Source organism: Urocampus carinirostris, chromosome 16 (assembly GCF_059441175.1).
Source record: "Urocampus carinirostris isolate Australia breed hairy pipefish chromosome 16, RoL_Ucar_1.0, whole genome shotgun sequence".
Lineage (NCBI taxonomy): Eukaryota > Metazoa > Chordata > Actinopteri > Syngnathiformes > Syngnathidae > Urocampus > Urocampus carinirostris.
The window spans coordinates 14677491-14688833 of record NC_142364.1 but is presented as its reverse complement, the minus strand read 5'-3'; the positions used below and the strand labels follow the sequence as shown (position 1 = coordinate 14688833).

Below are 11343 nucleotides of genomic sequence, written 5' to 3'. Positions count from 1 at the left end.
AAAACGTTTATAAAGTAAAATACAATAACATAAGCTTGTAAATTGGGTTTGTTCTTGAGTAATACATAATATAATTGAAAAAATGTATGCATACATAATTGAATAAATGAATGAAAGTTTCTACTTTGCGGGTTTCACACGTTTTTGTTACGAAACCTCAGTGAAAACGAAGGATTACTTTACTTATCTTTGTGAACAGGTTTTCTCTGTGATGAACAATAATAAAACAAGGAAGCACTCAAGGCTAATGGACAAACGTCTGAATTATTAGACGTGCTGCTACTCCTGAAATTGATGCATTTGTAAACTTAAAAAGAGGCCAAATTTCAGGAGTTACCAGCAGCAAGACTGCATGAGTGCAATCAGAGAAAGGGGAAAATACGTGATAACAGTAATAATTCACTTTTTTTTTTTCACCTTAGGGAAATTCATTTTCACCAACTGTACAGTCAGTGCTGTCACAGCAGAGCGTGTGCCAAATGATCGAATTGAAGCACCTGGTATTCCGAGGCAGACTCTCTGTTTAGCTTACCGAGATCCGGCACAATATTTGTTTGCACAGATCATTCAGAATAAAGAAAGATCTGGTTTCATTTTTCAAGACAATATTGTGCAGTATTTTCTCAGCTTCAGTAGGTAGTTGTAGTAGGTAGTTGGTAGTTGGTAGTTGTGTCTAATACTATTCCCGGTTCACTGCTAAAACCTTAGTTTGTATCTTATATTTCAAAGCAGTAATACAATTGAGGGTAGTATATTTTTATTTATAGTTCCCACTTGAGTTTGTTAAGTGTGGTGAGTTGGTTCAGATCTACAGTTGTCTTTATTCAAGTGTTGAAGCTGGTGTTCGTAACTTCAAAATACTCTACTTGCTAATGCCATCTTCTGGCTGAAATCATCATTGCAGCCTCTGTCAGATTTGTTTTTTGGGGGGCGTGCAAGTATGTAAAATTATGAGATGCGCTTGAAAAAATTACTCCTTTTCATCTTTTTGGGGTTTAGGTTGGCATTTGGACTGTTTTCAAACAGTCCTTTTCCAACTTTCACCATTTTCATCCCAGAATAAAAGGAAACTGCGAGAATACCGGTTAAATTAAGAGCCAAAACTGAGTTTGACATGCCTGGTTTCAATGTTGCTTGGCGATATTCATTGAGGTGGTTGGATCTTGCATTTTGAGTCCGTTTGATTACCTCCGCAATCAGGAAGTCGACGTTTTTCTGCACAAAGACGTCAATCTGCTTTTTGAAAATGGCCTTGACGTCATCCTGGCTTCTGCAGCTGAGGTAAGCGGGCGTCTGGGACACGCCCCCGGCCACCAGGGCGTCGCCCTCATCGGCCACCTGCCTGGCCAGGTCGCACGCCGCTTCGTTGATTTGCTGCCCCTGCAGGCGGGGAGGGGAAGTTGTTCTCATATTGAAATGCGCTATTACATATATCATGTCTATCAAAAGTGGCCTGATACATCATTTTATGAGGCCTGGGAGACATTGATGAGAGAAGCACAAGAGCAAAATGAGCTGCATCATGTCAAACAGTGAATTCCAGTTTTGAATATGTCCACTGGATGTCGCAAAGCTCCCACTAATAGCTGTATTGGCTCACTACCATTAATCAACCAGAGAACATTGAGGAAACCCATGCCAATGATATTTAACTTTTAGAAAAAGTCACACACGCGAATACATAAAAAATATAACATTAGAAAATAAAATTTGGGTTTGGTTGTACAAGTTTAAAGAAGCTTTAGCTTCTTTCTATTATAGATAAGAAATCTAACTGTCACGAAGCGGGTCGGGAAGCAGGAAGTTGGAACTTATTTGCGTAGACGATCTGTCACTTTAATTGAGAAAGAAAAGTTGTCCAACACACAAACGGACCAAAAACAAAACAAAGCAGGCTCAAATGCAGGCAAAGCTACAGACTTGGCATTTAACGGGATTAAACAGAACTTGCAGTTATCTCTCAGAATGTTACACCGAAGTGCAACAAAGTCCAACAAGCACAACAAGAATAAACAGGTATCAAACAGGCATGAACAGGTTTTCAACAAGGGTAAACAATGATCTGGCAAAGGGCAGTTCCAAAAGGAACGTTTAAGTACCCATAGGAGTAATCAGGAAAATGCAGGTCAGCCGGTGTCAAGGGGCGGGGCCAGCTGAGCGCCATGACAACCGTGCAGGACATGACACTAACAGTGTCCCCATATTCAGGTAAATATTTTCGTAAAAACCAAAAAGCCTTTTTAATCATTACATCAATCATTTAATTTTGATGTTTTTGGCTTTCCAGTCTGCATGTGTTTCCCCGAGTCAAATAAACTGTAGTAGATATATATTTTTTTGATAAATGTAAAGTTGCTAATTGCTACATTGGATTTCATTTTAGTGAAAGAAAAAAAATATTGAGAAAACAACCCTTAAATATTGTTTTATAAACAAATCTTACATACCTGAAGTATGGCCTACATGTGGCCCATCTCCCATCTCATCTCATTAGCTGCACCGCTTATCCTCAGTAGGGTCGCGGGGGTGCTGGAGCCCATCCCAGCAATCATCGGGCAGTGGGCAGGGGACACCCTGAACTGGTTGCCAGCCAATCGCAGGGCACATGGGGACAGACAACTCACTCGCCCATTCACACCTAGGGACAATTTGGACCGGCCAATCCACCTGAAATGCATGTCTTTGGAATGTGGGAGGAAACCGGAGTGCCCGGAGGAAACCCACGCAAGCACAGGGAGAACATACAAACTCCGCACAGAAAGTCTGGAGCTGGATTTGAACCCACGCAGGAGGTTCCCATGACATGAACTGTGCCGCACATGCGCTAACCACTGCGCCGCCGTGCTGCCATGTATCGGCATATACCCCCAAAAAATCAAATCACTCCTGGCCCGGCCCATTTGCCAAAACTTCTTAACCCAATGCGGCCCCCGACTCAAGTTTGCCAACCCCTGTTCTAAGATGTGTTCTACCACCTGCAGTATTCAGTCTTTAGAAAATACTGGAGTGAAGCTGGGAGTAGGGGAATTTTCCACTCCACTGACTTACGTTTTGTTCTTGTCATAGCTCGCCTGGTATATGAATGACCGTCAGTCATTTTTAAACCATTACAGCCATGTTGTCTTCTCACAAGCCCAGAATATTCTGTTATATGTATTGTATTTGTTTTATTGTAATGAAAACATAAGGCGTTCACTCCGGCGCTTGTTTTTACCCCTCTGGTCTCGCGACCCTTATGTTGATTCGAACATGCGGCGGTAGAAAAACTCTGCCCTCCTTTAAAATGCAAGAGTGGATTCATTTGACACAATTTGCCTGCCACGCACACCAAAAGCTGTCCGGCAGCTGTGGATATAAAAGGGGCAAAGGCGGTAACAGGAGCTAAAGGGTCAGTTGAGAGGATGATCATGTGCAGGCTGAACTATTTTATATAGTTAGAGCAGGGGTGTCAAACTCATTTAAGCTCGGGGGCCACACGATAGATCAAACATTCTCTCGGGGGCCGGTTTAGTAGATTAGAGAGAAAGAAAAAAAAGAGAGAAAGAAATAAGAGAAAGATAGGGAGAGAAAGGTAGAGAGGGTGGGACAAAAAAGAGAAAGAGAGAGAGAGAGAGAGAGAGAGCGTGAGAAACAAGAGATAAAAACAGAAATAGTGAGAGAGGGGGAAAGAAAGAAAGAATGAAATCGAAAGAGAAATAGAAAGAGAGAAAAAGAGGAGAGAAGAGAGAAGGTGAGAAAGAGAAAGGGGAAAGACAGAAGGGGAAAGTAAGGGAGAGAGAGTAAAGGAAAAAATGAAGGGAGCAAAAAAAGGTAAAAAGACATAGAGAAAGAGACAAAAAGGAACAAAGAAAGAGAAAAAGAGACAGAGAGAGTGAAAGAGAGAGAGATAGAGAGAATGAGAGAAAAATGGAGGAAGAGAGAGAGAGAAAGAGATTAGAGAGAGAGAGAGAAATACAAGTGCAGCGTTTGTGAGAGGCACCTGGCTTTGGCAACATCAAGTGGACCTATTTCAACCTACAGCTCTTTTTCTCTTGCGCTTCTCTAAGCGTTGTCTCGCGGGCCGGATCCAATCCCCTAGCGGGCCTGATCCGGCCCGTGGGCCGCCTGTTTGACACCTGTGAGTTAGAGGCTGCATGCTCACCCTATATTAATCATGCAACGATAAAAAAGTATCTTACGGTGAAGCTCTGAGTGTGTCCCCTGTTCACAAGCTTGTCGTCGCTGGCGTAGAAGGTAAAAGTCTGCATGACGTTAGACCCAGCCCTGAGGAACTCCCTGTGCAATTGCCGCACTGAAAAGCACGAGATATAGGATTTAAAATAACACAAATCTTTTCAAAAAAAGTGTTTTTTTTTTTTGCTTCTTTTTGGTGTGTTTGAGAAAATATTCTACTCACTGCTTGCCACCTTCTGGCTGAAATCAGCATTGCAGCCTCTTTTGTTGCTTGTGCAAGTATGTGAAATTCTTAGAAGCGCTCGAATAAGCTCTTCCCTTTTCACCCTTTATGGGGTTTGGGTTGGCATTTTCAACAGCCCTTTTCTTACTTTCACCGTTTTCATCCTGGACTAAAAGAAAACCGCGAGCACACGCGGGAAATCACCCCCTCCCTGCCCCCTCTCTTTCCTCCAGCGTAATGCGCTTCGTGGCCGGAAGACCAATGATAAAAGTAAGATAAAAGCAGATAGGCACAGTGAGAAAACAATAAAGGCTCTTTGAACTCAGTTGTGCAGTGTTATCACAAACTTAGTAGAGAAAATATTTATTTTTAAACTTTCTAAAGGGACCTGAAACGACGCACCCCATCTTTAAGCAAGTAATTTGTTGCATGTCCCAATATAGAACTGATTTCTTTGTTTCTGTGCTGGGATACGAAAAGGTGGGAATCAGTAAATTGTTTATTCTGTTTTTAATATCAAACACCTCCAAATGAGATAACCAGGGCTGTTTGTTATCTTGTCCATTATTATTGCACATAGTTGTTTGTTATTTCTGCCCTCTGTTTGTTATTTTGACCACTATTTTGTTTTGACTGTCATTGACTATTTGCATCACTGTCACTATTGGCCAATCATGTTGCTGTTCTTTGATAGCCACACCCCATCGTCTGGTCAACTTTTATGTAATTTTGAAGATTAAATTACAAAAAAAGAGGTCTGGGGAGGGCCATTAGAAACAGTTGGAATTTCATATCTGAGGTTTGGGCTTTCTTGTTCTCCTTGCAAGTTCAAAATCCATTGATGTCTTCTCTCCTTTCTTAATGTCTACTAAAGTCTAAACTTAACACTTCTATTTTAAGTCTTTTCATTCCATAAAATGCAATTGAAAGTGTTGTATAAAAACATACAATATTTGAAAACTAAAAAAAGTAACAATATAAATTTGTTTTGTTGTCATTGACTTTCTAAAGAGAATAATTTACATTTCCTAAACTCAGAGAAGAATTTTCTCTCCTTTCTTAATGTCTGCTAAAGTCTAAACTTAACACTTCTATTTTAAGTCTTTTCATTCGATAAAATGCAATTGAAAGTGTTGTATAAAAACATACAATATTTAAAAACTAAAAAAGTAACAATATAAATTTGTTTTGTTGTCATTGACTTTCTAAAGAGAATAATTGACATTTCCTAAACTCAGAGAAGAATTTTACTGTTTTTCCTAGATTTCAGATATTTGAGACCTGTATTATATTGTACGACATTGTGTATTATGTGGTGCCTCCTTGTGGTAAAAAACTGTATTGATTGAAAAAAGAACAATATTGATAATATGCAAAACTAAATGAGCCATCATATAACCATACATTTTTAAAAATACTTGTGGTAGCACCCAAAAGCCTGAGATGTTTATGGATAAAGCCACAGTGTGTAGTATTTTTCCACTAGATGGCACTGTGTTGTCTCATGCGAGCGAGGGCCAGTGCCACAGAGCACAGCTGGCAGCAGGATGCCGGACGAACATGGCAGTGACCTAAGTGGGGATTCCACTGAAATACAAATGTCTCAACCTATATAAAAATTACATTAGTATAATAGTTCATGTATTTTTGCCGAATATTCAAATCAATGTTTTTTCTCACTGAATGTTAGGGTTAGTTTTTTTGTACCACCAGGAGGCATTAAATAGTACATACTGTCCTTTTAATAATATTCAAATGGAAAAAAAACATTAGTAATTATTATCCTGCATATGTGTCACAAAACCTCTCCGTAATTCCACATTTTTGAGGGTCGTTTTACCATGAATTGAAATTAAGGGGAGACCCACAATCAAAAAAAAAAAAAAAAAGATATTGCCATGGATAAGGGAGCCTAACAAGGTCACCAAGAGTTAAAAAATAAATCAAAACAAGGTGTGTTACATAAAGTCTAACACAAAAGGAGGATTAAAAATTTAATATATTCCAATTATTTGCCCTATAAAGCGCACTGGATTATAAAGCGCACCCCCAAAAATAGCCTTTTTATATACCATAAGGCACACTGGAAATATAGGGCGCGTCATTTTTTTTAATACTCTACAAATTCAAAGTCAATGGCACAGAATCCCTGAAAATAGATGGATTTTGACCAATCACATAGAAATATAGCGTCTTGAAGTTAGCTTTTTATTGGTTGGTACCCGGCTCCCACTCCCAAGAGCCAGCTCATTAAGACGTTTCGTTTATGAACGACACGAGTTTGCAAATCAGCCCACGTTCGCCTTTTCTTTCGGTGCTTTAATAGATACTACATTCGTGATCGCTATTTAACCATATGGTAATCACTATTTTGAATGGCGAAATCATCCGAAAAGATGTGGCCGTAGATAAACCCGAAGGAGAGCGGAAAATTGCTTTATTCAAGGTAACGCACCGATTTTGACCATCAGTACCGATAACGGCGTTGTAATTGTGGAATAAATAATTAGTTGCATAACGCTGTTACTGAAACGTAACGGCGTTATTTATAACGGCGTTACTCCCAACACTGCTTACAGACAATCATTGTCCAAAGAAACAAGAAAAGAGGACTTGCATAGCAATAAACGATTAGCATGTTAATAATAAGGCACTCGAAGGCCACTCTATATGTTTCTCAATGGCAGAATAGTTACCGTGTGCAGTATCATGTAATTGTGACAATGCATTTTCAATTTTATCCACCTTTTTTCCCAGTATATAAGGCTTACGTTCAAATGTTTGGCCAAATTGGGGTTTTTAGGTGCGCCTTGTAATCCAGACAGTTCTATGGGTTTTTGGAAAATGATAGAAAAAAGTCTAAAATGATCAGCACTCGTTTGCTAGACCTTTAAAGAAAGTGTCTGGGGGTGTATGAGTAAAAAAATACTCAAACAGGACTCCATAGGAGCAGCATACCCGCTTCGGGGTGCTCGGCGGCGGCCTCGGGGGTCCACGGCCCCGCCTTGACGTAGCCTCGCTTCTCCAGAGCAAAAACGAAGCCTCCATCGCCAATGACCACCTCGCCGGCGTTGAGTCGCTCCAGGATACCCTGGAAAACCAGAAAAACGGCATCCGAGTTGAAACCAGAAGAACCAACAGAATGAGGCACAGCTTCTTCCTGAAATCCATTATCTCCCTGAACTCCCATCTTCACCGTCTATGCGCATAATGTTCTTTACAACCGCTACTGTGAATATGGACATATTTATTATAAATCTTTCATATATATATGTATGTATATATAATATATAATATTTTTTTTAAAACGTTTTTCACTCTTTCGTGCATTTTTACCTTTTTAATTTATTTTACTTGCACTGAAAGAAGAATCCCTGAAGAAGCCATTTTATGTATTCACTAAAAATGACTCACTCTTGGGGTAAAACATTCAAAAGACGGTAAATATAGTTAAAAAATAATCAAGAATGTAACTATTGCCAAATAAAACAAACAATTATATTACATAATAAAAAACTGGATATATGATAGATGGACTGTCATTAAATTTAGGGATGAAAGAGTACAGATACCAGCCCATATTGAGGTATTGGTACTTGCAGCCCTCTAGTGGACTAGAACCGTAACAACATAAAAGGAAAGGAATAATTATTGGACATTAAATGAATCCACTATGAAAGAACATATTGGATTAAGATTTAAACGTATTTCTTTGAAAATATCCGTCTTTAAATACTAATGCAAGGAGGCCAGACTAGTTAATCATGAAGTGTGTCATTGCAGGAGGGCTGGGGGTCTTTTCGGAGGCTCGCAATTACAGTGATTCAGGAATGTGCGATTTTATTACTAAAAAAAAGCCAAAACTAGAATTGAATTCATTTCCACTACAATTTATTTAACCAGGGAGAAACACATGCAGACTGAAATGTGACAAAAATAGCATTTAATCACTAAATGTAATCATGGATTTAAAGATTTAAAAGCCTTTTTGCTATTTATTTTTATTTTATTATGAAAATATTCGTCTGAATATGGTAACTTTGCTGTAATATTTCATATCTATTACAGAAAGAAGTTAAAGCTTCTTCAAACTTTAAACTTCTGCAAAAACACCCAGGTACCATTTTAGAAATGTTGTGTTTTTCGTATTGCCTTAAACTGCGCGTTTGTGGCTTTGATTTTGCATAAAATAACCTCAGAATTGGTTTCCTTAATGTTCTCTGGTTGATTAGTGATAGTAAGCAAATGCAACTACAGTGGGTGTGCCCTGCTTTGGCTACATCCAGTGGGCACATTTAAAACTGCAGGTTATTGCGGCTCATGTTTTTCCTCTTAGTATTGTATCATGGGCCACATAAAATGATGTGGCGGGCCGCATTTGGCCCACGGGCCTTGAGTTTGATACAAGTGGTAGATGGTAGAGGGATTATCTTTGTATTTAGAGATGGGAGATTACAGATACCAGGTATGGGCGCAGATACCTTTGCCCCAGTTTTAGTGAAAGATTTCTCGCTGCTATTCAAGCTAAGAAGTTGCAGTCTTCCTCGACGCATATATTCCACCGTTCTAAATCTTACCTTTTGTACTCGAGCGCCGCTGGCGGCCGTTAGAAAAATGACATAAATTGGCCGCATCATTGAATAAGCCGCAGGGTTGAAAGTTTTGGGAAAAAGTAGCGGCTTATAGTCCGGAATTTACGGTATGTCGATTGGAGGGGCATTCTCAAGTACAGAACATTTCACTAATTTCTTACTTCTTTGGCCTTCTAACAAGTTTAGCAACTTCAAAAACCATTTATTTATGTAAATATAAAAAATAAAATAAAACATGTGTTAACTATATGTGTCATGATTACTGATGCGGGGCACCTGAGGCCACGGACCCTGATTTGCTGTTGGACTCTTTTAAAACTCCTGAAATAACTCGTCAGATCGTCTGCGAACCTATGCTCCCAGCTAGGCAAGCTTTTGTGACTCTCTATCCTGCCCGTTCACTGTCTGATTCCCATTGCCTACCTCTTATCTGGACCTGTTTAAGTTTTGCTCCACTGCCTCGGCCATCGACCTGTTTTTCTCGCTGTCAACAACTACCTTCGCTCGACACGGAAGTGCCACTTTCACATTCCAGCTACCTGCTACACGTGACCGACGATCATCGGATCATGGATGCAAGTCCTGTTCTCCTTCTCAATAAAACTGAGTAAAACGAACGCTATTGGGTCCCGTCTCCGTTCCTGGTCTGTGACGATATGGAACATTTAGGAATTTAGCATTCATGCCATGTCTAATTTAGGTGCATACAACGTTTCCCAACCTTGATATCAATGACATTAAAGAAAACCAAAATAAAAAATACTCACATTTACAGTGTTCTCGTTTGCCCGCGTCCCTGCGTCATTTTTGCTGGGGACGCATAGTCTCAAATCAACGTGCATCCCCGGGACACAACTTTTTTCACACAAAATTGTCATTATTACCCGATTACATTTTTTTTTAAACAAAGATTTACCGCACTCCAAACTTTTCGTCAGGCAGATCCGGCAGATGTTGTTTTGGTCTCGCGGTTCGAGTTTTTGTCTGCACGCCGATCTCGGGTTGTGTGGTGAAAAGTCCGTCTCTTTTTAGAGAACCGGCTTTTTCGGCTCAACTCATTCAAGAGAGCCGGCTCTCAAACGGCTCACTTGCTTTGATGCATTATATTACGAATTATGATGTTGTATAAAGAAGTTAAGAAAAAAAGGAAGCATAAAAGAAGAAAATGAAAAAAAGACAGATTTGTCGTTATCCCTTTAATCGGTATATTACCAACAATTTGATGCAGAAAATGAATTAATAATTTGATGATTAAAACTGAATGAATATATAGATTTTTATTATGTATTTGTCACCGATTTACAATTTCAACCTCGATAACACTAAATTTTGGGGACCCATAGATCTCTGTTGGGACCCATAGATTTTTGAGCATGCGAGTCCCCGGGACTCATCACTTTTTAGAGGTAAAATGAACACTGCATTTATATCTGAGCAAATAAATCACAGTAGTCGTAGTTCTTCACAATAAAAACCTTCACAGGCAACACAAACTACACAATAAGAACACAGTGTACCTTCTTTTTCCCTGCTGGTGCCATGTTTGTGTGTCGTCTTCCCGGAGATGGCGAAGGGCCCACTCCAGGCGGCTGTGGATCTTTTATACCAGCCAAATGGGGGATGAGAGGGATGGGGGGTTGCAGTTTCACTTTTAGAACAACCAGCCTTACAGACTCATCACATTTCGACCACCCCCTGTCACACTTTGCCCACTCAAACTCTGACTTCAGGATTCGCGTACGTTTATATTCCATATGTTCTGTCCTATACGGCACACTGGATTATAAGGCGCACTCCCCAAAAAACAGCCTTTTTATAGACCACATTTTCTGCCCTAAAAGGCGCACTGGATTATAAAGGCGAACCTAAAAAAATAGCCTCTTGTGATATAATTTTCATATATTAGGCGCAAGGAATTAAAACTACAGTTAGAGTAAGAGTTGCATAAATAATAAATATATCAAAGTTAAAATCATTTTTTTCATAGTGCGTATATTACCATTATGACTATGGTTTTACCACTAAAGTTAATAAACAGTTAACCACAAGAAAAACCTCTTCGAAGACCCCTAGATGTTTGTCAAAGGCGGAACAGTTATCGTATGCAGTATAATTTAACAACAATTTAAACAAGAATTTGTAATTTTGTACAAAATGTGACCATAAACAAAAATAGTCATTCAAGTGAAATATGTTTAATTCTTACAGTGTTAGACACATTACTTTCAAAAAGTAATTAATGATAGTTACTCACTACTTCTTCCAAAAAGCAACTAAGTTAGTAACTGAGTTACTCTATAGTAAAAGTAACTCGTTACTAGGGAAAGTAACTATTTCCGTGAACGAATGGTTTAA

General features: G+C 39.3%; 1 protein-coding gene across 1 annotated transcript in view; it reads right to left on the bottom strand.

Annotated features, from left to right (window-relative positions):
- The window catches only part of bhmt (betaine--homocysteine S-methyltransferase), a 14872-nt gene extending 4264 nt beyond the window's left edge, over window positions 1-10608 (bottom strand). Inside the window, exons 1-4 of the mRNA XM_088355385.1 lie at window positions 10506-10608; window positions 7355-7487; window positions 4179-4291; window positions 1189-1380 (exon numbers count right to left, since the gene is read on the bottom strand). Coding sequence (XP_088211511.1) covers window positions 1189-1380; window positions 4179-4291; window positions 7355-7487; window positions 10506-10529 — 462 coding nt within the window. The 5' untranslated portion in view covers window positions 10530-10608. The remainder of the gene's footprint in view (window positions 1-1188; window positions 1381-4178; window positions 4292-7354; window positions 7488-10505) is intronic.
- Between the last annotated feature and the right edge of the window lie 735 nt (window positions 10609-11343).